The following is a 27,158-nucleotide window of genomic DNA, read 5'->3' on the forward strand; positions in this document are numbered from 1 at the left end:
AGACATCTGTCTCTGGAGCAGCTATGTCACAAGTAACGCCAAATCCCGTGCCCTCCCAACCATAGAAAACGTCACTCTCCATTTCTGTGTTTTCCATCTGGTGTTATCGTCCTGCCCTGTTATGGAGCTCTAGTTCCATGCACAAGGTGAAGCTAATGCTGCAAGCATTAGCCCAGGGTCTGCCACGCTCATTCCCATCAAGGTCAGATAAAGATGTTGCAAGGCGAGGAATGCTGGAGAATTCCAAGTCCAGTACTTAGGGAAGGACATCACGATCTCTTCTTGTTTAGTCTCGTTCTTCGTTTCACAACTGCTCAAGGATCACAGCCGGCAGTGTCTGGGGGATGTGCGATGCCGGTGATTCGGCGCTGACCCTCTTCCCCACTCCTGTTTAGCCTTGTTCTTCTGTAATAAGCTACATCCCTTGGCTAACGGTGTCTCCCCAGTGTCTGGGACCATTTAAGGTTCCAATTCATGGGGCCAGAGAGATAGTACCGCAGGTAAGGTGCTTGCCTTGCACGCAACCCGCCCAAGTTAGATCCTCAGCATCTCATAGGGTCCCAAGTCCTGCCAGGAGTGATCCCTGAATGCAGTGCCAGGAGTAGCCCTGAGCATCACCAGGTGTGATGCCCCACTCCGCTGCCACAAGCCCCCTCCACGCCCCCAGCCCGCAAGAAAAGATTCCAATTCATGAGCAAACTGTTAGTGCTGCCTCCAATCATTTTCACCCCATCCAGTGTGGTCATCACTGTTCATTATGGTCATTCCCACCACAGTCACCTGGGTTAACACAGCCATCTCCTTCGTTTGCTGCTTCTGTTTCCTGTGTTTTCATCACAGCAATCAGGGGATTCTCTTAATACAGAACAGGCTATGGCTCCTTTGTTCCTAACTTCAGGTAGTTTTCCATCTAACCCGAGTAAGGCAGGCCTCACAAAAGCCTTCAAAAACCTAAAGCCCACATCCTTCACCAGAGTACATACTGCCTACGATAACTAGTGCTTTCACAATTTTCTTGATCTTCATCTAATTTTTTGACCTTTTGAACTGAGAGTATTTTAAAACAAGCCTATATGCAGGTTAGCAAAATACTGTTTTGGCTTTGATTCAATTTTACCTGTGAAATTAGATTCTAAACTGCAGAATTCAGCATATAGCTATTATTTCTACTTATTTTTATACCTGCTGTAGTTTGATCTGAAACTATTTACAGTCTGTTTCTCATCTCCACAGCTTCATTTTTTCAGGTTTTTGGTGTGTGTGTGTGTGTGTGTGTGTGTGTGTGTGTGTGTGTGTGTGTGTTTTAAATTCAAGTAGGGTTTTTGGTTGTCACTGGACTTTTTAGAGTATGGAGGATTTCTGAAAGGAAGCAAACAGTCGGGCTATCATGACTACTCAGCTTGTCTAATGGTTTGTTTCTGCCCATGACTCGTTCATCTCGTGGGAATGACAATTCTCTCCAGGTCCCTCACTTCCAATACCCAGGACACTGCCAGGGAAATTGTCTTCCTTCCCAGTGGTTGCAGTGGCCGGAGCTTTAGCAGACTCTTGCCTGAGGAGGCGTTTCTGCTGCACTGCCTCTGTATCGCCTCCTGGGGGGCTCTTCGTGAAAAAGAGCCACCTGGTGTCTCTGCTGAACTGAGGTCTCACTACAACTGAGTTATGCAGTGGTTTCCCCTTGGCTATTGTTTTGTTATCCAGATTAGTTCTTGTCTGTTTATAGAGGCTGGAATGTAGAAAATGCAATGGTTTCATGGAATTTCTCATCAATTCCAGGTCCCTTGTCATTTGGGATGTAAACTGAGTCCCTGAAGGGATGCCCAACATATTTCATAGGTCCAATCAAGCCCACTTTGCATCTTTATCACTGCCAGACTCCTAAGGGTCTTTTTAGGATGGTAACACTTTCACAAAATTCTTTCTTAAGGCTTGTTTCATAATGCTTTTGCATTTATTCTTGCTTAATAAAAACACCTGGCAAATATTTTTCCTAAGTTGTAGTAGACTTAATGCTATTTCTTTGCTTAAAACCAAAACACTGAGAGTTTTACTTACTTTGATCCTTTAAAAAAATTGCCATCCATAGAAAGTCTTTTGGTTTTATAAGATAGAATAAATAAGATCAAAGAGGATCCACAGCTTAGGTACTTGAAAAAACAATAGAATCTCTATAGTGTAATCAATTTAGATTGCTTATAAGGATAACTTAGAATTTAACATCATAAGCAGAAGGTAAGGCAAGAAAGTACAGGGCTTAATCTCAGATTCTAGAATGATACACTAAGACAATAAATGGGAATCCAATTAGGGCCAATGGTGATGAAGAACTGGGAACTCATGAACCTTGGTGGGAATGTAGAATAGCAGCTGGTGAAAAGAAATGGGAGGGAATGGGAGCTTATTTTTAAATAAGGTTTACAGAGAATTTCATTTTCAGTTTTGTAAGGTTTACAGAAATAGATGGTGGTGATAACAGTATAACATAACAAATGTATTAACCACCATCAACTGTATAGTTCAAAGTGGTTACAATAAGACATACTGTTACATGCACTTCTCCCTCACAATTTAACTGAAGGGAAAACCAAGATCGACATGTAAAATTGACTGTAATTTGGACAATGTCCTATCAGGTGTAAGGGATTTGAGAAGCAACCAATGTGAATAACAGAAGATAACAACATCATTGCAATATTCCCTACCTTTGCCCTTAAAAAAAATATATGGGAAATGTGTATAATATTACATATGTGTAAATATGTGTAAAAGATAAACTTGGGGAATTTAAGAGACAAAAATAAGATAAAATAATATCCATGGCCAGGGAAAAAGGGTATTAGGAGGACTGGTCAATGGCTGGAAGTAACCAAAATTGGGGGGAGGGCTGAGGATAGCTAAGAGAAGAGAGACCACTATGACAATAATAGCTGGGAAAGTTCACACTGGACAAGATCTGGGGGCTAAAATTAGGTAAAGAATATTCTTAATAACCTTTTAGTAACAACATTGCAAACCACAATGCCCAAAAGGGGGGGGGGGGAGAGAGAGAGAGAGAGAGAGAGAGAGAGAGAGAGAGAGAGAGAGAGAGATGAAAACCACCACAGAATGGAGGGAATTTGGGAACTGGTGCTGGGAAATATACACTGTGAGGGATGGGTGTTGGAATACTGTATGACTGAAATTCAATCATGAACTGCTTTATAATGGTCTATGACAATGATTCAATAAAAAAGTTAAAAAATAAAATAAAAAATTTCAAAACTCTAAGCAAGCTCAATCTAAAACACACATATACACACATATGTAGCAAAACACTGAATAAACCTTTTCAGACAAAAATGAAAACATGTAACCCCAAAAAATCTCTATGCAGACCAAAAAGCAAAATGGAAAACATATCCTCTCCCCTCCTTCAAACCTATGAAAACTTCTTTTCCTCATGCTGAAGGAACTAATAGTGTAAGAATCAAAATGAAAATTATAACAAAGGGATTAGACTAGGTGCATGAAGCAAAGCAAGGATAGTATCTCCAACAAATGGGGCTAGGAAAACTGGATAACCTTATGCAAAAAAAATCCCTCTCCTCATATTGTATATCTAAGGATTAATTCAGAGCTAATTAAAGACCTTAATAGCAAACCAAGACAAAAAATATATATATATGTACATAGGTACACAGATATATAAAGATCCTGCAGAGACTTACAAATTAAGATAGCCTAACTTTAATGTGAATTTAAAAATCTAAACACGCACAACTTCTAAAGAAAACAAGAGTTACCAATTTCACTTCAGGAAGAAATGCAAATAAAACTAGGAGTAATCAAATATAAAAGACAACAAAGAAAACTTTGGCACTAAAAAAAAATCTTTTAGACCCCAGAGGAATAACTACAAAGAAATAAGGATATAGACTAAGCTGTAGAGCATTTCTGTCTACCAACAAAAACTGAAAGAAAAAATTAAAGGAAGATATCATTTGCAAGTGTTATGAAACAACTGTATGTTATGATAGAGCATTCCTGTCTATCAATAATCTAAAGAAATTTTAAATAGGAAAAAAAGAATTTTAAACATAATTTGCAAGGGTGTTGTGAATTGTAAAACAACTGATATAAAAGATATCAGTCAACAGATCATATTAGCAATGATAAGAAAATTCTTCATCATAAAACTATTTCTTTTTTCAAAAACTGAAAAAAAATTTATGAAATTACAACCAAATCCCAGGGAATTTCCCTAGAATTTGGCAACCTAATTTTAAAATTCATGTGACAAGTATAAAAAAGACAAAAACAGTTAAGTTGAAAGGGGGTATTCATGTAATGGGTATGGTGTTAGATTGACTACATATTAACCCATCCTTAACAGAATTGTAAATAATAGTACCTCAATAAATAAGGATATATGTGTGTGTGTATATATATATTAATCCTATTATTTTGTCAATAACAAAATGCTGTCAAATTTAAGAAGCAACCCAATTTGAGAGATTTTATATTGTGAAAAAGTGGAAAATTCTCAAGAACAAAAGCAACTGGTGCTGGGACAGATGTGGAGAGAAAGGGACCCTCCTTCACTGCTGGTGGGAATGCCGACTAGTTCAGCCCTTTTGGAAAACAGTATGGACGATTCTCCAAAAATTAGAAATTGGGCTCCCATTTGACCCAGCAATACCGCTCCTGGGAATATATCCCAGAGAGGCAAAAAAGTATAGTTGAAGTGACATCTGCACTTGTTTGTTCATTGCAGCACTCTTTACAATAGCCAGAATCTGGAAAAAACCTGAATGCCCGAGAACAGATGACTGGTTAAAGAAGCTTTGGTACATTTACACAATGGAGTACTACGTAGCTGTTAGAAAAGACGAAGTCATGAAATTTACGTACAAGTGGTACTACGTGGAAAGTATCATGTTTATCGAAATGACTCAGAAAGAGGGGGACAGACATAGAAAGATTGCATTCATCTGGAGAACATAAAATAACAAAATAGGAGACTAATACCCAAGAATGGCCGAGATTAGTACCAGGAATTTTGCTCCACGGCTTGGAGGCCAGCCACACGTGCTAGGGGAAAAGGGAGCTCAGACAGAGAAGAGAACACCAAATAAAGGGTATTGGGAAGATCCTCCCAGGATGGGAGAAGCATGCTGAAAGTGGACTATAGACCAAACATGATTGCCACTCATTGCCTCTTTTGCAAATCACAACATCCAAAAGGAGAGAGAGAACAAAAGGGAATGCCCTGCCACAGAGGCAGGGTGGGATGGGGGGGGGGGACGGGGGTGGGTGGGAGGGATACTGGGATCCATGGTGGTGGGAAATGGACACTGGTGGAGGGATGTGTATTTGATCATTGTATAATTGAAACCCAAGCACAAAAAATCTTAAGTCTACAACTGTACCTCATGGTGTCTAATAAAAATTTAAAAAAAAGAAAAAGTGGAAAATTCTGCTTTAGCTCAATAAGAGTATTTGTAGAACAACAACAGATTTCAAAAAACTTTTCCATACAATTTTAACTAACAAAATATCGTGTTCTTTTTAACTGCACATATTAGAGAGCGGATGAAAATGAACAAGAGAATGATACATTTATATAAAAATAATAACCTCTTAGTTAAAAAGGAAAAAGAAAGGAAAGAGGTTATATACAAATAATGAGATGAAAGAGATATTTTTAAAAAGAAGAAAAGAAAAAAAATCCCGTTCACAATAGTGCCTCAGAAAATTAAGTACCTCGGAATCAGCTTAACTAAAGAGGTGAAGGACCTATACAAAGAAAATTACAAAACATTACTTCAAAAAGTAACCCCACAGTGATTCACTAATAAAAAATAAAAAAAAAAAGACGAGGACATTAGGAAATGGAGACACATCCCCTGCTCATGAATAGGGAGGATTAACATCATCAAAATGGCAATACTGCCCACATTATACAGATTTAATGTGGTCCCTATCACAATACCGATGACATTCTCCAAAGAGACAGACAAAACACTCCTGAAATTCATATAGAATAAACCTCCACGAATAGCTAAAGCAATCCTTAGGAAAAAGAAGATGCGGGGCATCACCTTCCCCAACTTCAAACTGTACTGCAAAGCAGTAATAATTAAAACAGCACAGCACTGGACTAGAAACAGAGCCGCAGACAAATGGAACAGAGTTGAATATTCTGTCAGACTCTCAAATACATCATCACTTAATCTTTGATAAAGAGCAAGAAATGTGAAGTGGGACAAGGAAAGCCTTTTCAACAAGTGGTGCTTGTTGAAAACGAGACAGCTATCTGCAAGAGTAACTCTGACCTCTGTCTAACACCAAGAACAAAACTCAGATCAAAGTGGATTAAAGACCTCAATATCAGACCTGAATCCAAAAAGCACAGGGAGGAAAATGTAGGCAGAACACTCCATGACACTGACACTAAAAGAATCTTTAAGGATGAAACACCACTGACCAAGCAAGTGGAAACGAACACAAGCAAATGGGACTACATTAAACTAAGAAGCTTCTGCATCTTAAAGGAAACTAGTAACCAAAACAGAGAGAGCGCCCACAGAATGGGAAAGAATATTTACCCAATACTCATCCGATAAGGGGTTAATATCCAGGAATCCAGGATATACAAGACACTAGTAGAATTGAACAAGAAAAAAACCTCCAACCCCATCAAAAAATGGGGAGAAGAAATGAACAGAAGCTTCTTCAAAAAAGAAATACAAATGGCCAAAAGGCACATGAAAAAATGCTCTACATCACTAATCATCAGAAAGATCATCAGAAAGATGCAAATCAAAACAACAATGAGATATCATCTCACACCACAGAGATTGGCACACATCAAAAAGAACAAGAAACACCAGTGCTGGCGCAGAATTGTTGGTGGGAATGCTGACTGGTCCAGCCTTTTTGGAAAACATATATGGGCACTCCTTCAAAAACTAGAAAATGAACTTCCATATGACCCTGCAATACCACTTCTGGGAATCTGAAGGTGCAAAAAAACACAGTAGAAATGGCATCTGCATCTGCATTTGCAGTACTGTTCACAATAGCCAGAATCTGGAAACAACCCAAGTGCCTGAGAACACAGGACTGGTTAAACAAAAACTTTGGTACATCTACATAATGGAATAGGGCTGGAGCGACAGCACAGTGGGTAGGGCGTTCGCCTTACAAGCGGCCAAAATGGCCGACCCGAGTTCGATTCCTCCGCCCCTCTCGGAGAGCCCGGCAAGCTACCGAGAGTATTCGATATGCCAGACACAGTAACAACAAAGTCTCCAATGGAGACGTTACTGGGCCCGCTCGAACAAATCGACCATCAACGGGAGGGCCTTTACCTTTACCTTTACATAATGGAATACTATGCAGCTGTTAGAAAAGACGAAGTCATGAAATTTGCTTATAAGTGGATGGACATGGAGAATATCATGCTAAGTGAAATGAGTCAGAAAGAAAGGGATAGACATAGAATGACTGCACTCATTTGTGAAATATAACACAATGTAAGACTGACACCCAAGGACAGTAGACACAAGAGCCAGGAATATTGCTCCATGGTTGGCAGTCTGCCTAATGAGCTGGGGGAGAAGGTAGCTGGAATAGAGAAGGGATCACTAAGTCAATGATGGTTGCAAAGATAGTTCCGGATGGGAGATATGTGCTGAAAGTAAAGAACAAAAAAGTGAAAGCCTCTCAGTGTCTGTATTGCAAACCATAATGCCCCAAAGTAGAGAGAGATTATGGGGGAAATTGTCTGCCATAGAGGCAGGGGAGGGTGGGATGGGGGCGGGGGATACTGGGGACATTGGTGGTGGAAAATGTGCCCTGGTGGAGCAGTCTATCCTTGTATGACTGAAACTCAAACACGAAAGCTTTATAACTGTACCTGTCGGTGATTCCATTAAAAAAAAAAAGTATCTGTGTAAATTTTAAATCGAAGATATTGAATTAACTGTTACTTAATGAGAGTATATCTGCTTATCTGAATAATGGAACAATAGAACTCTAACAGGTTCTAGTTAGGAAGTTGTGAGGCTTGAAGACAAGGCAATTGCTTCTTAAGAGCAAACTAAGTTAAGCGACTCTTTTTATATTATATTCATCTAACTGAACTCCCTGCTTAGTCTCAACTTTATTACACATCCTTCTAAAGTCATGTTTAAACAGTTTCTCCTTTAGTTGGCCCTGGAAGTCAAAGGTCCAGTAAACATTATTCACCTGAACTATTTTGCAAGAATATCTCCCTACAACCCGATCACAACTCAGAGTTCTTCAACCAAGCTGATCTCTTCACAGATGAACATACGCACCCAAGCAACACTGAATATTCAGGTCAGATCTATAAGGTGCTAAAGTACCCCAACCTCACTGGGGATTTCATACTTAATAGCGACAGATGCTAAACGGCATGATGGCAACCTACTATATAGTGAATCCAGTTAAACATATTAGCTCAACAGTACAAAATATGGAAAAATAAATGAAATTTACTTTTTTCTATTACTTCCCAAGATCTGCCTGAAAAAACTTTGTTTCTAGTAAATAGTAAGCATTTTTGGTTTAAGTCAATTATTTGAACTCTAGTCCAATCAATAATGTAAATATTAAGACCATCAACCCGAGTTCTACTCTGACCCTTGGACAGCTCTAGATTTCTCCATTTGTAAAAAGTTGCTAATACACATTTCTGACCAAGGGAGATAATGTAAGCAAACAGGTAAAAGAACACCCAATAGAATGTGTTAAGAATTATGTTCACCCTAATACACTTTTCAATACTTCTTTAAAATTTATTAATACATAGCCAATCAACATAGACAGCCTCCAAGGTAGTACAGAAATGGCTTTGGAATAGAACATATGTCTAAAATCTCCCTTCACCATCTGAGAGGATCCTCCTTCCCCTTTCTTAATCAAGGGCATACGCCACACAGAACTAGGTGAAGATTGGGTGGAATAACACAACTTTTATAAGACGTCTGGCACAATAAATGTATCAGTTTTTTTACCCTAAATTAAATTTCAAATGTTCTTCCTATATATATTAATCAAGTAAATTTATTCAACATATTGAGTACTACCAATGTTCACTGTGCTGAGGAAGGAATAAACTAATACACAAATATACACCATCTCTTGTCATTTACCATGTGGGGCAGAAATTCATCACATAAACTAAATGTCATCCATGCCAAGTGCTATGGGAGAGTAAGCTGGGAGGGTACATAATATCGGAGGGAGTGTGATCTAACTGCAAAAATTTCAGATTTCTGAAGGAAAATTCTCGTGTATTTTGAGCAGGAAACTACCAACAGTAGAAGGAGAAAGAGTAATCCTGGCATAGAGAGTAGAAGGTAGATTATCTTTGGAATTGTCGGTATAAAGAATAGTATAGCCGGCACACAACATAAAGACCAGCTACTAGAAGTGACCAACATGCAGCTTTGCAGGGCATTTTATCCTACACCAGATGATCAAGTGTTAAAGTATCGCAGGGTTTACATGGACTACTGTTGCTGCTACAGCTGTGAGTAGTAGATGGGATGGCTGAAAAGTAGAGGTACAAGAATAAATGTATACAATAACAAGCACTGTAGCACTGTCTTCCCGTTGTTCATCAAGGCCCAGTAAAGCCTCCATTTTGAGATGTTGTTACTGTGTTTGGCATATCAAATACGCCACAGGTAGCCTGCCAGGTTTTGCCCTGCAGGCTAGATACTCTCAGTAGCTTGCTGGACTCTCCGAGAGGAGCGGAGGAATCCAACCTGGCTCAGCAGGGCCCTCTGTGTGCAAGGCCCTACCGCTACAGCCCAATAACAAGACAGCAACTAAATGAATTCTGATTTGCTTTCCTAGTTCAATGCAATTCTATTTTCAGATATATGAAGATAAACATTTAAAGGACATTCCAGTGTATTTTGTTACATAAAAATTTCTAAAGGTCAAATTTTTTTGGGGGTCATACCCGGCAATGCACCTGGCTCTGCAATCAGGAGTTACTCCTGGCGGTGCTCAGGGGATTATATGGGATGCTGGGAATCGAACCCGGGTCGGCCGCGTGCAAGGCAAACGCCCTACCTGCTGTGCTATCTCTCCAGTCCTCTAAAGGTCAAATCTTTGCACTCTCCTAAAGTCCTGTAATATATTCCCATCAAACAAAACCCCCCATAAGCATACATGTAAGATTGAGCTTTTTGCTATCGCTTGACGTACCCACTTACCATGTTTGCTTTTCAGAAACACCAACCTTCCTGGAATTCTGATATGCTCCAAGTTTATTCTTCGCTAAGGAATTCTGCAGTACACCCTTTCCACCCAATATGCCAAATACCAGTAACAATGATGGGTCTCATTCTCCTAACCCTGAAAGATCCTTGAATATGCCACTTTTAAAAATCTCAGGGCTAGGATGAAGGAGACGTTACTGGGGCCTGCTCGAGGCAATCGACGAACAGCAGGATGGTCGTGATCGTGATCCTTTCCACTGGACTTCTTCCTAGGTACTTAATGGCTTGATTCCTCAACTAAATTGAAGATCATGATCAGACAGCATCTTCTCAAAGAACCTTCTCCATTTTTTTTTGTTTGTTTGGAGGACACACCTGGTGGGGCTCAGGAAACCAAATGGGATGCAGGGAGTCGAACCAGAGTCGTGTGTGTGTGCAAGGCAAGCGTCCTACCCTCTGTACTGCTCTCGTCCCAGAATCTTCTCTATTTTTAAATCCTCCCTGCTCAAAAGTTAGGTTGGAAAGTGTGAACAAAATCTCTGTGCAGTTTTGCTGACAACGAACTGCCGAATGAAAAAAATCTTACCCTAAAAACTTCTGAAATGAATTGACTGAGTTTCTAACTAAAGTTGCAAGCCAACTTAGCCTCCACAGCTTGAAGTGATCCATTCCAAAAACATCTTAACAGAAAACAAAGCAAGTCTTGGGGGGAAAATTACATAATCAATCTTTCAGATACCTACTGTGCACTTTTAAAAAGTTTGTGAAACCAATAAAAAAGGAAATTAGAATAGAAAAAAATGTGATAATAACCAAGAAAAAAAAAATAGGTAAAAGAGTCAGGTGCATGGATGATTCACATGTTGGAATTAGCTAGTGAACACTTGAAACAGTAATTGCTTAAAAATGAGGTCAGTCTTGAATAGAGAAATTTACAAATTACAATCATCTGGAAATTCTAGAGCTGAAAAATACATAACTTAAAATTAATTGGAAGCTTTAAAAGGAAGTCTGGACATGGGGCAAGACAGAATCAATAAATCTGAATATGGTATAACAGAAAATACCCAAACTGAATTCGGCAAAGAAAAAAAAAATGAAAAGAAAACAAAGGAAATAGAAAATAATGGTATATAAAAAAATTAAAAAGAACAGAAAAATGAAAGCATGGAAAGAACGAAGAACTAAAAGCATGTGGGACACAAACATATATATGTAAATATATGTGTGTGTACACATATATAAATACGTATACATATGGGGCTGGAGCAACAGCACAGCGGGTAGGGCATTTGCCTTGCACGAGGCTGACCGGGTTTGATTCCTCCGCCCCTCTCGGAGAGCCCGGTAAGACCGGCAAGCTACCAAGAGTATCTCGCCGACACAGCAAAGCCTGGCAAGCTACCTGTGAAGTATTCGATATGCCAAAAACAGTAAAAACAAGTCTCACAATGGAGACAATACTGGGCCCACTCAAGCAAATCGATGAACAACGGGAGGACAGTGCTGACAGTGATTATATATATATAGTCAGAAAGAGAAGTGAGGACAGAGCAAAAAGTAGTGTGGGGGGCTGGAGCAATAGCACAGCGAGTAGGGCATTTTGCCTTGTGCGTGGCTGACCCGGGTTTGATTCCCAGCATCCCATATGGTCCCGAGCACCACCAGGAGTAATTTCTGAGTACATGAGCCAGGAGTAACCCCTGTGCATCGCCAGGTGTGACCCAAAAAGGAAAAAAAAAAGTATAGTGTGAAGGAGCTGTGGCCAGGGACTTTTCAAAGTTGATGGAATGCATTAATACATATTTAGAAGCTTAGTAAATACCAAGAAGGATGTTAAGATGAAAACCATAAATAAGCCTGTCATAATCTAATTGCTGAAAATGAAAGAGCAAAAATTCTAGAACAGTCAGGAAGAAAAGACTTACCTGTAAAGAGCTTTCAGCTGACTTCTCAACAGAAAATAAGAAAACTAGAAGCAAAGAGGATGCCAACTTTTAAACTACCATATCAATAAGACTGCCAAACCCAACAATGAAAAAAAACTTCAAAAATGGAGGTACAATAAAAATATTTCAAACAAACAAAACCTGACAGTTAAGTGTCACCAAACTGATACTACGAGCAATACTAAAAGTTCTTTGGTCTGAAGGAAAGCGAATGAAGACAAAGCACCTATCTGAAAAGAAAGTGAGAGAGAAAACATAGGGATCTAAACAAGAAAGAATACAGACACTCTGGCATTTACAACTGCAAAATTTCTAACAACTGCAGTGCAAAGAGCGGTAGCAACAAAAAATTAAATTTCTTGCACTGTTTAAAAGGTGGTAAAAGTATTAGTAAATCACACTCTAATAAGTCAAACACAGAATCATAGGTAACCAAGAAGCTAAAAGAGAAACAGAACAGATCTAGTGATTTACTGAGTCCAGAAAAAAAAAGATTTAAAGCAAAGGAGAAAATAAAGGAATGAAATGAGATCAAGGAAAAATAGCAAGACGGCAGACTTAAAAATCTACTCTTGGTAATTACACTAAAAATAATCTATAAATACTCTTAAAAAACAAAGAACGTGGCCATCTTTGAAGCCTTAAGCATAAGAGAAAGAACACATGGAGAGTGCGGGATCCCGGAGGAAAAAAAAAAAGAAAAAACAGGTTCCAAAAAGAGCCAAGTTCACCCGCAAGTTCCAGATGGAGTAGGCGCCGCATCTCGCCTCCCCCAGATGGAACCCCGGTGACCAGAAGCCTCTACAAACACAGCTCGAGTATGCGGGAACGAGGACTTTTTCTCAAATCTGCCGAACTACACCTCCCAGGTAACCTCTGATTCCGGAAGTCATGCCCACAGCCCGCCCCCCAGCGCCATCTTTGAAGCCTTAAGCATAAGAGAAAGAACACATGGAGAGTGCGGGATCCCGGAGGAAAAAAAAAAAGAAAAAACAGGTTCCAAAAAGAGCCAAGTTCACCCGCAAGTTCCAGATGGAGTAGGCGCCGCATCTCGCCTCCCCCAGATGGAACCCCGGTGACCAGAAGCCTCTACAAACACAGCTTGAGTATGCGGGAACGAGGACTTTTTCTCAAAACCGCGCGGCCGCTTACGCGGCCGCGCGACATCTCTCTATATACAAAGTGATCAATGAGAAGTAAACCACCCAATCTTTCTCCCTGAAAGTCAGAGTTAAGTTTGGAGCACGGCCACAGCCCCAGAAACACAAGGACCTAATGCAGAACCCAGCAGCTTAGAGCAGAAAAGTGAAAGGACTATGCGTTAATCCAGGCCATCAAGTCTGCCGGAGGGGAAAGGGTGTTGCCCCATTCGCCCTCTCTTCTCTGGAAAGAAGGATGGCGGCCGCATGGGAGCCTTGTGGACAGCAGGTATGAGCCGGGGGTGTGGGGGCGACTAAAACCTCATGGGAAGGGGGGCGTTCCGGTCCGTCCTTCACGCCCTACCGAGGTCACCAGTTGCCCCCCACGAGCGGCTCTCCAGCACGGCCACAGCCCCAGAAGCACAAGGGCTTAATGCAGAACCCAGCAGCTTGGAGCAGAAAAGTGAAAGGACTATGCGTTAATCCAGGCAATCATTTCTGCCCAGAGGGGAAAGGGTGTTGCTCCCTTCCGCCCTCCTCCCTCTGGAAAGAAAGATGGCGGCCACATGGGAGCCTTGTGGACAGCAGGTATGAGCCGGGGGTGTGGGGGCGACTAAAACCTCATGGGAAGGGGGGCGTTCCGGTCCGTCCTTCACGCCCTACCGAGGTCACCAGTCACCCCCCACGAGCGGCTCTCCAGCACAGCCACGGCCCCAGAAGCACAAGGACTTAATGCAGAACCCAGCAGCTTGGAGCAGAAAAGTGAACGGACTATGCATTGACCCAGGCCATCAAGTCTGCCGGAGGGGAAAGGGTGTTGCCCCATTCACCCTCTCCTCTCTGGAAAGAAAGATGGCGGCCACATGGGAGCCTTGTGGACAGCAGGTATGAGCCGGGGGTGTGGGGGCGACTAAAACCTCATGGGAAGGGGGGCGTTCTGGTCCGTCCTTCACGCCCTACCGAGGTCACCAGTTGCCCCCCACGAGCGGCTCTCCAGCACGGCCACAGCCCCAGAAGCACAATGACCTAATGCAGAACCCAGCAGCTTGGAGCAGAAAAGTGAAAGGACTATGCGTTAATCCAGGCAATCATTTCTGCCCAGAGGGGAAAGGGTGTTGCTCCCTTCCGCCCTCCTCCCTCTGGAAAGAAAGACGGCGGCCACATGGGAGCCTTGTGGACAGCAGGTATGAGCCGGGGGTGTGGGGGCGACTAAAACTTCATGGGAAGGGGGGCGTTCCGGTCCGTCCTTCACGCCCTACCGAGGTCACCAGTTGCCCCCCACGAGCGGCTCTCCAGCACAGCCACGGCCCCAGAAGCACAAGGACTTAATGCAGAACCCAGCAGCTTGGAGCAGAAAAGTGAACGGACTATGCATTGATCCAGGCCATCAAGTCTGCCGGAGGGGAAAGGGTGTTGCCCCATTCGCCCTCTCCTCTCTGGAAAGAAAGATGGCAGCCACATGGGAGCCTTGTGGACAGCAGGTATGAGCCGGGGGAGTGGGGGCGACTAAAACCTCATGGGTCGGGGGGCGTTCCGGTCCGTCCTTCACGCCCTACCGAGGTCACCAGTTGCCCCCCACGAGCGGCTCTCCAGCACGGCCATGGCCCCAGAAGCACAAGGACTTAATGCAGAACCCAGCAGCTTGGAGCAGAAAAGTGAATGGACTATGCGTTGATCCAGCCCATCAAGTCTGCCGGAGGGGAAAGGGTGTTGCCCCATTCGCCCTCTCCTCTCTGGAAAGAAAGATGGCGGCCACATGGGAGCCTTGTGGACAGCAGGTATGAGCCGGGAGTGTGGGGGCGACTAAAACCTCATGGGAAGGGGGGCGTTTCGCTCCGCCCTTCACGCCCTACCGAGGCCACCAGTTGCCCCCCACTAGCGGCTCTCCAGCACGGCCACGACTCCAGAACACAGAAACCAATTTCTTAACTATCTGACTTTCAGTAGAAATACTTCCAGGGTCAATAAGTAAAATAGCAGAAATCCAAAACCAACATTTAATTCTTGAACCCAGCTGGAGAAAGCAAATCACTTCACAATGCTTTTTCAGCATGTCTGATTTGGGGGGGGGGGGGTAAACTCTAAATAATAGTGGTGAATCTTTTATTGAAACAATCTAATCAAAGCGGATAGAGTGTTAACTAGAATCCATCTGCCTCACAGGGACGGGGAGGGGTGGGGGGTGGGGTTTTATTGGGGTTCTTCATGGGAAAAAATAAGTATTGGTAAAGGGAAATGTGTTTGATATTTGCATGACTGAGACATAAACCTGAAAGCTTTGTAACCTTTCCCACAGTGATTCAATAAATAAATAAAAAAAAAAAAAAAAAAAAAAAAAAAAAACAAAGAACGTAATAGGATTAACACACACAAATATGAAACGTCTATACGACAAACATTTTAAAAATAAGAACACAAAGAATGAAAATAGAAGGACAGAAAAGATTTTCTCATACTATAGCTAAGAAAGAAAAAGGTGTTAACTATATTAATACCACAACAAACAGGCAAGAAATATTTATACAGATGTCAAGTGACATTTGTAACTATAAAGGTGTTCCATAAAAAAAAATTTTAATAGAGAAACTGTTCTATTTAATTTTCATATGCCCAGAAAGTATCCTGCAATTTATACTGTAATGTATATTAGATACTATTAGACATATAATGCTATTCTGTAATATCTTTCAGAGTTTTAAAATAAAAAACAAAATTCAAAATACGAAAACTGCAAAGGTATAATAATCTTAAATTTTATGTACTAACACAGATCCCAGACATCTAAAAGAGCTTCTCCTCCATTTATACTCTCTAGCAAATGTTTCCTTTACTATTCATTGCCCTTTTCACACCTGAAATTACATATTTAATTATTTCTTTATCCTTCTAACCCCAGAGAGTCCAAGTAAGCCTCACAATGGCAGTGACTTTATCCTGATCATAATTTTATCCTCTGTAAGCAGTAGACTTTCAAAGAGTAGAAACTCAGTATTTGCTGAACAAATCAACAAAATTGCCACTAACAACTTAGTTTCTTAGCGCTTATTCTTGAAGTTTATGTTATGCATTTATTTACTCCAGTTCTGTAACTCTTTATCAGTGGTTATAAATCTGTCAGACAAGATTCTGTGAAAGAAGTGTAAACAAAAAGTATGAAAAATGCTGCTAGAAAACACATTTCTTTTTCATGAAACAGGTTCTAAAACATAAAATCATCAAATGGCACCTTTCTTAAGACATCTAGTAAATATATTCCATTACATACTGAATCATATAAATAAAATAAACAATCATATTAGCTTTCATGTTTATTCAACTTCACAGAAAGTCCAAAAATGTGTATGAAAATTGGCTATCTACTTAAGTACCAACTGTTCATCATGGTGACATAACACTATGTGGTAAGGGAGATATGCCTAAGTTAAACAAATTCTTAAACTCCTGACATTCTTTAAGTGGGCAAAAGGAAATCTTAAAAATCAAGCTTACAAGTTGCAATAAGAAGATACAGAAAGTAATTTAGCCTTTAATACCTGGAACAAGTTTTACAGCCACATTTGTAATTTACATATACAGTGGAGATCACTGAAAAAGTTTCCTGTTGCACTGCAGCAAGGAATTTTATTATAACGTAGATTAAACAGATTTGCTACATAGTGCAGCAAGATAACCTCACTGAAGAGTCATAAGGTTTTCATAATGGAGCTTGTTACAGTGAGTTTAATATTTTCTTAATTTTATACAGTACATATTCTCAAAATGAACATTATCACTGAAGAGTCTGCTAACCACTGCTAGCAATTAATGTTTTGTACATACTTAATTTTACTGTCAAGTATGTGGCTCTCTCAATGTTAGTACATGAAATGTTAAGTTTAAACATAATAACAAGATAATCCCCCAAGATAAAGACTCAGGACATCAAAACTTTGATCAGTATTACACCTATTTCTCTACAGAAAAATGGAAATTTTACATCATAATCTTCCCCAAAGTGAACAAACAGGTTGTAAAATCACAGACTCACCGGCATTGAACAAAACTACAATGAACATATTCTTATGAAATGATGCACAGGGTTAATGTGCAATGGAATTTGGTTAACTATGATCATGCAAATAAAAATCTTCCACAATAATTTTGTTATGTTTTATAAAATGGTCTTAAAGATATACTTTCATAAACATTTCTGGTGCAATTTAGTCAAAGACAAAAATACAAAGCTATCCCTTATTCTTTAGTTTATAGATTTAAAAACATGCCTTTGTACTGCTGACACAGAAAGTGTGTTGGGGAGAAAAGGGCTCACAAAAAGTTCAAAAACCAAGATCTGGTCCGACTCTTTACTAGCTGCCTCGATAGACAGCAGCCTCCTCTAAGCACTGATGTCAAGAGGGTTGTACGTGAAGACAAGATAAACACTGAGAGGTTAAGACACAGTTCAAAACACTTCTTGAAAAAGTAAAAGGCAATTTCGTAAACATGAAGAAATCTTTAAAAGAAAAATAATCGTATCAACTGTGATATACACTGGAAAATAGTAAAATGTCATTTTCCAAAATAGTAGTTTCTTTATTATATCCCCCCATCTATCATAATTAATCTTGGAAATATACCTTAAACATATGATGTATTCTATGAAAATGCTCCATTATTTAATGCAATAAGTTTAATAAGTTAGAATATGATTTTCTTATCTGATGGTGTCAAAACTCAATGGGGGAAAAAAAAAAGAAAAAAACAGCACCTGAAATTCTAAAGTAAATTTAAGTAAGTATTAAGCAGTAATCTATAAGTTTTGGTTTCAAAAGACAGTTTATAAAACTGTATAAAGGATAATGCCTTAAGTAATTTGTTTCTATAGTTTGCAGATTATAATGAAGGGGAGAATCAAAGTTTGGTCTAAATCCAAATAAATTTCCACTTTCCTCAATCTGGACAAAGTGGAATTCCATTCAAAGTCTCTAAGAATGGGAAAACTACAGTAGTTCATGTAACTGGTTATTTCACTCCCAGCCTGTCCCTCCCCCCCAAAACAATTTTTTGGCTCCAAAATAAAGTACAATAATAAACTCTTGATGAAAAACTATGTTATGGGGCAATCTATCATATACTATGGCTAAATAAGAATTTACAGAAAAGAGCACATCCCATTTTCAGCACTTTTTTTTTCATAAACATGCAACTCACTATAAAATACAAAACACTTGCTTTCAAGAACATCTTTATAAAGACACACTGCATCAATAAAATTTTCTCTTTCTGATTAACTTTACACTGTTATGGAGAACTGCAACTTTTCTAATGTGTATATATCAGATTTTATATTATAGTGTAGTAATTTGCATTTTCTGAACATAATGTTCAACAGGAAATATCTATACACAATAACATTCTAGACTATTAAAATCTAATTCAAATTACAGAATTTTATTGATACAGTAGATTAATAAAAACTGAAAAGGGATGATAAACTGGGATAAAGAATTCAGTACATTATTTTATAACACACACTCTTTAAAATTAAAATATTTAAATTTCTCTCCGTACATTTTCAATGTTATGAAAGGCCAGAAAATTCTGGGATCAATACTGAGGTGTAAAATAAACAACTTCAGGACCGTCTCACAAGTTACGTGGGGTCCTCCCATCAGAGGCCTTCTTCAGATGTAATGGCAGACAATGTAGCACCTCTGAAGATTAAGGGTGCCAGGAGTCAACACTAAGGTAAGATACACAAGGGAAAGAGACCATTTAGCTCTCCAACAAACAGCAACATCAAGAAAATGACACCATTTGTTGAAAATTTTTTTCACAGTAAAATTGCAGAGAATACAAATACAAACACTGACAGTTCACTGCTTAAGATCTATCCGAACAAACTTCAAATCAATAGATCCAACAGCTGAGTCCTGTCAGTTTAAAGCCGCAGATAAAAGCTATACAAGCACTTCAGAAGTCAGAAACATTTGAAAAAAGAAAATATATATTTACAAGTTTCATTAGTTCATATCTAAATTAGCCATCGTACATGACAACCTTCACAAGACTCTCTAGTCAATGTATCACCAATGCACATGGCTAAAGCGTGTGACCACAAATACACGAGGTCAGCAAAAGAAGGTCCAACTGTCCACCTTCAGAAGTCCCAGTTTGTGCATCAAAGGCTTTAGTCGGCCTCAAGCTTGACAAAAAAATGATTTTTTTGCAAAGCTCTCACACGGGAAGTTATAAATTACACTTGTTCACCGCCTTTCTCTTTTAGAACTTCTCCGCCGTACCTTGAAAGAAAAGTCAACAGATAATTAAAATAGGCACACATTTATTAGAGAACAGTAATAATAATATTCAAACTGCTCTTATGTGTTTCTTATTTTCCCTTTTTTCTCCTTAAAAATGTTCTCCTTTCAACTTCCTGCTCTGGGGTCACATAAGGGCCTTTCTCAGAAGAGCCAAGAAGGGTCAGAGAAAGTGTGCAGGGGTTAAGGCACTTGCTTTGCTCACAGTGAGCCTCGCTAAATTCCCTGGTCCCAAGTACCACCAAGGGAAGCCCCTGAATCACTCATAAAATCATATATTATTATTGCTACTATTAATAACTATTAAGAATACAAATACCTTTTATTTCTGTGGTAAAGAGGTAAGGTAAAGGTAAAGGCCCTCCCGATGATCGTCAATTTGCTCGAGCGGGCCCAGTAACGTCTCCATTGGAGACTTTGTTGTTACTGTGTCTGGCATATCGAATACTCTTGGTAGCTTGCCGGGCTCTCCGAGAGGGGCGGAGGAATCGAACTCGGGTCGGCCATGTTGGCCGCTTGTAAGGCGAACGCCCTACCCGCTGTGCTATCGCTCCAGCAGATACACCTGATATTCTGTAACCACAGAGGCTCACAGAAGTCCGTCTATGGGAAAATTTTGAGTCTGTTTACTAACAACCATCAAATACACATAAATAATCTGAAATTTAGACATACTTTCTGGCAATCACTAATGTAAGTAAAATATGACTTCAAAAAAAGTAAGACTCCGAGAGTGATTGGAGTCAGGAGGAGAAAGGAAGAACAACTGTAAAAACTGATCACAGAACACAAATTTCTCAGAAGAGATGGCCAGCTGAGCTTATTCTAAGACTTACCATTAACAGATAATAAGAATAGCTCTTACTAAAGCGTATTTAAATTATATTAATTCTAAAGGGAAATACCTGAGATGTGTTAAGGAGCTTTGTTGTATGTTACTTAAAAAAAAAAAAAAAAGAGTCTCTTAGGTGGAGTCCATTCCCACTACTTTTTGTAAATCAATTACCAACTTTATGAATTCTTAAAGATGTTTTAGACATTATTTTATTCTGTTTGAGTAACTCCTGGTTTCTATTGTGAAACTCAAAAAGTTATAAAACGTAAGAGGTATATTTAGTTGGCATCAGAACTCTAAAGTTAAATTCAAGCTCCAACTTAAATACTTGAAGTATCAATTAATCTGCCGCCACTAGTTCACAATGTTCAGTTCTATCTTCTGCAGGTCCGGGATCAAACTCCAAGAGGCTTCATATGCAGGTCAAGAGCTGAAGCACAGAGCCACATCCCTGGCCCCTCAAGCTGAGTTTTAACTACACCTTCACTAGACTGCATACTGATTATTTTCACTTGGTTTTAGTTTCCTGTGAAAGATACTTCCTACTTTATCCTTGCCGGTACTGAAAACCAAAACCAAAAAATCACCACAAACAAAAGGAGAAAAATGCTTAGAAACTGCTAAGTATCAGTAAGTGCTAAATGCATCTAAGCAAGTATTCATCAGCTCAATTTTTATACTCTGCACTGTCTCATACATGACACTGTAGTAAATACACACATTTACTGTAGAAACTTCCTCTTCCTCCGTTTCTTCCTGCGGGATGTCGTCATTGACAGGAGAGCTGCCCTGAAACACATCGACTTCTTCACTAGAATCATTTTCTTTCGTCGCTGCTTGTTTGGAGCGTCCTACTCGGCTAGAGAAAATTACACGTAAAATAAAGTGAGCATTTCCATCTTTAAGGAGGAGATGACCTCATTAGAGGAAGTGCTTTTAAGCACTGCATGAATTCTCATTAACATCATTATCCTCGAGTACCCAACAACAATGCTTTTTGATATTCTCACCCCTAAATCAGCGTCTAATCTTGGACTCTCACAAAGTGTTACTTACCTACCAAAGAATAAAGATAACCTATGAAGAATTTTGAAACACAGCCCGAATCTGCTCTTCCTTCTTTCTTAACTCAGTGAAAGACATGGACATAGACTGAACTGCTCAAAGGAAAACTGGCTTCTCTTTTAACAGTGTATCACTCTTCACCTGGCCCTATAGATTCTACGTAGAAAGAAATCTCAAGTCCAGTCATCTCTCTCTACCTTCACTGCTACTACCTTCTTCCAGCTCAGTCCCATCTGTCTCTTCTCTTTACAAAGTAATCTTTAAAAAAAAAAAAAAGTATACAATTATACTATCTCCTACTGGAGTTCGAGTAATTTTCTAAACCTCCTTTACAGAGTATAAGGTCTTAAAGACAGACCTCGCTCTTATGTCTGCCCACTACCCAATTCCCCACCATAATCCAGCAAACCCTAGACTACTTCAGCACTGAATTTGCCGAATTTTCCCCATTTCAGAACCTTACTAATTCTTATAATCCTCCTGGAACCAATGCATCATTTTCCAATGATAAAGCTACTGATTCCCAATTCTCCCACTACATTCTCCTAAAGGTCTACTTTTTCCCTTCCAAGGCATATGCCAAGTTAATTAATTTCTAATTTCACATTAATGTCATTATTTACATGCCATAGAGACTACTTTTCTTAGCACCTGTTCTTGGAAACATGGAAGTAATCTAAAGTATATGGTAGTGTATTTAATCAAAAATATCCCTCCTGGTTTTTAATAAGGAATACAGCTTGCCAATTCTATAAGCAATCTAAAATACATAATATTTAATCCATGATCAAGTCCAATTTTTCTACTTTATTTGTTTTTCGGGATTAACACAGGAATTAGATAGAAAATAATATATACTTTTTCTTTCTCAATTTCATTTAGGTCAGAACACAAAAGAAATTTAAAAAGGAGGAGCTTCCCTATGAGAGAAAGGTAAATTATTTAGGTAGAATTTCTTTACATACTGATTTTTTAAAAGATTTATTTGCTTTAGAATACTGATTAGAGGACTAGGTATAATTTCATAAAGTGATAAGCATTTAAGTTCAGATATAAATAAAGTTATGAGCCTGAAAGATCCCTTGCTATTATTTCCTTATTGCAAGATAAACTGGAAATTTGAACCACATAAGAGATTTTTTTAAAAAGCAATTTTCCCTGTTTGAATCCTAACACATTTATGAAGCTGTCTCAAAAATATACTTACCTTTCCTTTTCACCAGAGGGAAAATTAAATGAAAGGCAGCATGAACTAATGGCTAGACATTCAGGCAAATTTTCCACTTGTGGAATACATAGAAGAAAAAAAACCTCTAAGATAACTAGTTATTTAATTTAGTTTTGGGGCCACGCCTAGTGATGCCCAGGGACTACTCCCAGCTCTGTTCTCAGGCTCACATCCCCAGTGTCTGGGAACTCATCCAGTGCCGGGATCAACCCTTGCTCTGCTGCATGAAAGCATGCACTCAGCAAACCACGCCAGCTCTTCAATCCGGAACCAAGTACTTAACCCAGCTGTGCTGGTCACTCTGAAAAGTCAAACTACTGATGTCAAGCTACACACACACACACACACACACACACACACACACACACACACACACACATGATTACTCAGAAAACTTGCAGAATTTCTAAGAGAAATGTGCCAGCAGAATTCGAATAGGTGTACCACTCTACATGCATATAAAGAAAACTAAAGAGAAAAATGGCGCCAAGTCTGCAAATTACAACATTGATGCTCCTGTCACATTACTAATTTTGAACACAGGTTTGCTATTTTAGTTCTTTAAATATGTTTGTGTAACCACTCAAAATTTTATGTAAAGATGTGCAACAGGAACATTAAAACCTAAGATCAACATGTGACAAATTCCTATGGATGTATTTTAAGAAAAATTCACCTAATGTTTTCCTATATAGTATAGTTCAATGAACACGAAAAACTGAGAAAGCTTTTTTAGGGTGGGGTGAGATGGAGCTGGGCCACACCCAGCAATACTCAGGAATCACCCACTCCTCGTGGTACTTGGGGGACCATATAGGATGCCAGGGAGAGAACCTGGGTTGGCTGTGTGTAAGGCAGACACCCTACCTGCTGTGCAATCATTCTGGCCCCTGATTTTTAAGTTAAAATTGATGAGGTGAGAGATGAAGAAAAACTGTAATGTACAATAAACAAGCAATTTAGATAATATGCTGTGGTTATCTCTTTAGGTACCACAAAGTGTCTGGTATCCATTTATATAAAGGTTTTCCTGAATAAATGTTACCAGAGAGTTAATTGGTATGTTAATCACATAGGTAAGTTTATTAAAATTTTACCTTACCTAGTGTATTGGGGCTTAAGTATACACAATTTAAATACAGCCCTATGTATATTGAAAAAATGTATGAACTTTTGCAAAATAATTTAAAATTGGTTTGAAATTTAACATTATTTACAACTTACACATTTTTTTTTGGTTGTGATGGTGATGGCGTTTTTGATGGTCTTCCTCGTCCTTTCTGTGGTGTGGACTGTGTGGATTCAACTGCACTAGTTTCAGGAGATTCTGCTCTGCTTTGGGGAAGACCCAAATGTGGATAGCATCAAATTATGATTTACAATGTAGAAACTAAACACACACAGTTTAGAGTTATGGACATTTACCTTGGCAGGGCTCTCCTCGACGTTCGGTGCTGTTTACTTTTGGACTTCTGCTCTGGGTTTCCACTTTGTCTTTCTTCTTCCTCCTCGTCCTCTGCTGTGGAAGGTCCCGGTTTTTTCCTGCTTCCTTTCTTAGAAGTTTTTATCGTGGACTCCTCTTTTGGTGTGCCTCCACCAAGAGGTTTGGGTGGTCGACCTCTTTTACCTTTTTTTGGCGGACTATTCTGCTCATCCTCATTTTCTAACAGATCTTCCTTGAGTCTTTTCTCCTCAGGCCACTGCTGCTCATCTGACTCGGAGGTCGTGTGGCCTCTCTTCCGTCCACGCTGACTGCCTTTAGGTTTCGGTTCCTGGACCAACTTAGTCAGGTCATCCATACCTAATTTTTCTTCTGAATCTGTGACACTTGTTTTTTTCCGGCTTCTAGGCTTGTCCAGTTCAGACTAGGAATAAGAATCACAATTTAAAACAAAAAATTGTTATTATACATATTTTGAAAAATTAAACAAAAAATAAGATACCCTCTTTAGTCATACTAAGACACACATGAACTAAGTAATGTTTATTTTCGTTTTTTCTTTTACTTTTTTTTTTTTTTTTGGCTTTTTGGGTCATACCCAGGCACTGCTTAGGGCTGTTATCCTGGCTCTGCACTCAGGTATTACTTCTGGCAGTGCTCAAGGTACTATACGGGATGCAGGGGACTGATTTGGGTCAGCCACATGCAAGACTAACACCCTACCCACTGTACTACTGCTCTAGCCCCAGTATTTTCAAAGTTTTTAACAACTCTTTAAAATCATTAAAGGGAAGAGGTTAATCATCCTAATTTTGTGTAGTCATTAACATTTCCTGTCTGCACACTGCCTAATTATGTTGTTGGTATTATACCCTTAATGTTATTTCTTTACTAGAGTTTTAGTCCTTTAATCAGTTTTTATTTTCTTAATTCTTCTGGTTTCCTGAAAACACCCTGACATGCTTAAGGATTACTCCTGGCTGTGCCTAGGGGATCATAAGGGATTTTTAATTGCCAGTTCTAAACCCCTGCCAGTCTGTAAAAAAAGTTATTGACACTTAACTGACAGTTGTTATTGACACTTAATTGACAGTTGTTTTTAACTACTGGCCTGATGACTGTTACAGGTGCAAAAAAGTAGAAAACCACTATTACGTCGTTGTATGCTTTGGCATTAATTCTTTAAATTTTAATTTCCATTTGTTATGAACTGTACCGTCTTGTTAAAAAATGCATTATGTTTTATATATAACTTAAACATTACTCCTACTATAATGGAATTTGGAGATTGGGTGCCTTCAGGAAATAGTTCAGCTGACATGAGACCATGAAGTGCGATCAGTAATCGTACAAGATGAGGCAACAAAGAAGCCTCTCCTTCCCCTCCAGGAACAGACAGGAAAAAGGCAGTCCCTTTGCCAGCCAGAAAGGAAACTATCACGGGGAACTGAACCAGCCAGCTCTTGATCCTGAACTTTCCCATCCCTGTGAATCTGAAAAGTTCATCTCCATAACTAAAACCACCAGTTCTTTTCTTCTGGCAGCCTGAGCAAACAAATTTTATCTTATTTTAAAACAGTTTGGAAAAGGAGGTTCAAAATTGGTTCTCCTACTTCCACACTCCCCACAGTTGCTTTGACTTTGGATTTTTGCTTTTTGGAGCCACACCCAGCTGTGCCCTGGGGTTACTCCTGGCTGTGCACTCAGGAATTACTCCTAGTGGTGCTCAGGAAACATATGGGATGCTGGGGATCGAACCCAGGTCTGCTACATGCAAGGCAAGTGTCCACCTGCTGTACTATCACTTCAGGTCCTTCCCCGTATCTGCTTTTCAATTTTCTTTTATTTTATACTCAGTTTTAAAAAACAGTATTTCTGGGCTATTATGACAGCAGTACAGTGTTTTGCTAATTAAAGTTAACTTCGTGGCCAGTGAGAATAATAATTCTCTTCTTTTTCTGTCCATTTTTTTTCTTCCAACTGACTTAAAATGGACTTACAACCAAACTTTAGATAATTATATACACTTGGAAAGAACAGTCATTTTTTTTAACGCTCATTTTTTTCACACAAAAATACGAAGACATTTTCACTAAGTTTTCCGTATTTCTCCACTTTGGTTCTCTTACTTTTTTAAAGATAATATTCAGGTCTATTTGTTTATCTTCTATTTTGTTGTAGGTTATTAGCAATAAAATTAATCTTTTTTCCCCAAGTAAATACCTAATAAGGCAAAACATCTTTCATCTCTATCAAGCTAGATTTAAGTTTTCCAATTGTTCATCGTTGTTAAAATATACAAAACAATGAAAACTTTATGATACCTTCTCACATCTACTCAAATTACGCAAGCAATCTAGAACAATTTTAATAGTTTAAAATAGAACATTTTAGAATAATTTAATTAAGTGCCACTTAAATAACAACCTAAGAGGTTGCTTGTTTTCTTTCTCTGTTGTTTTCTGGGCCACACCCAGCAGTGCTTACGTCTTCCTCCTGGCCCTGTGCTCAGGTCAGGAATAACTGGCAGGGCTGCAGGGCATGTAGGGTAGCAGGGATCCAACCCAGTTCGGCTGCAAGCAAGGCAAATGCCCTACCCACTGTGCCATACAGCCAGCCCCTACTTACATAAGAATACTTCCAATGATGACGGATTTAACAGATAAAACATTCAGGTGTTGCAGAAATAAGGAAAGAATCTTCTGGTATTCGTTTAAGCATTCAAAGGGTCAGCAGTGGATTTCAAATTTTATTTATCTTTTTGTCAAGATCTGAGATTATTCTGTATTTTTATTATTTGACATACTAATATAGTATATTAAAATATTTGAGCGATAAACATAATAAAATTCTAATAGCCGGAGGATGGTGTCCAGTCCTATAATTGATTTTCATGTTGGAAGTCACACCTAATTTTAAGTACTGCAATTCATTTTGTGTTCAAACATCTGAAAACATATC

The 27,158-nt window shown here is 39.2% G+C and overlaps 1 protein-coding gene across 7 annotated transcripts in view; it reads right to left on the minus strand.

Annotated features, from left to right (window-relative positions):
* Positions 1-16,821: 16,821 nt before the first annotated feature.
* The window catches only part of PDS5B (PDS5 cohesin associated factor B), a 175,620-nt gene continuing 165,283 nt past the window's right edge, over positions 16,822-27,158 (minus strand). For 2 of the 7 annotated variants that reach the window (XM_056107927.1, XM_056107924.1), the window contains exons 32-35: positions 24,182-24,621; positions 23,981-24,088; positions 21,184-21,322; positions 16,822-19,610 (exon numbers count right to left, since the gene is read on the minus strand). In XM_056107927.1, coding sequence (XP_055963902.1) covers positions 19,575-19,610; positions 21,184-21,322; positions 23,981-24,088; positions 24,182-24,621 — 723 coding nt within the window. In that variant the 3' untranslated portion in view covers positions 16,822-19,574. Of the gene's footprint in view, positions 19,611-21,183; positions 21,323-23,976; positions 24,092-24,181; positions 24,622-27,158 lie in introns of those variants that run through there. The other 5 variants (XM_056107926.1, XM_056107923.1, XM_056107925.1 and 2 more) reach the window with 4 other exon arrangements.

This window comes from Sorex fumeus, unplaced genomic scaffold, assembly GCF_029834395.1.
Source record: "Sorex fumeus unplaced genomic scaffold, SorFum_2.1 ptg000183l, whole genome shotgun sequence".
In the NCBI taxonomy this organism is placed as follows: domain Eukaryota; kingdom Metazoa; phylum Chordata; class Mammalia; order Eulipotyphla; family Soricidae; genus Sorex; species Sorex fumeus.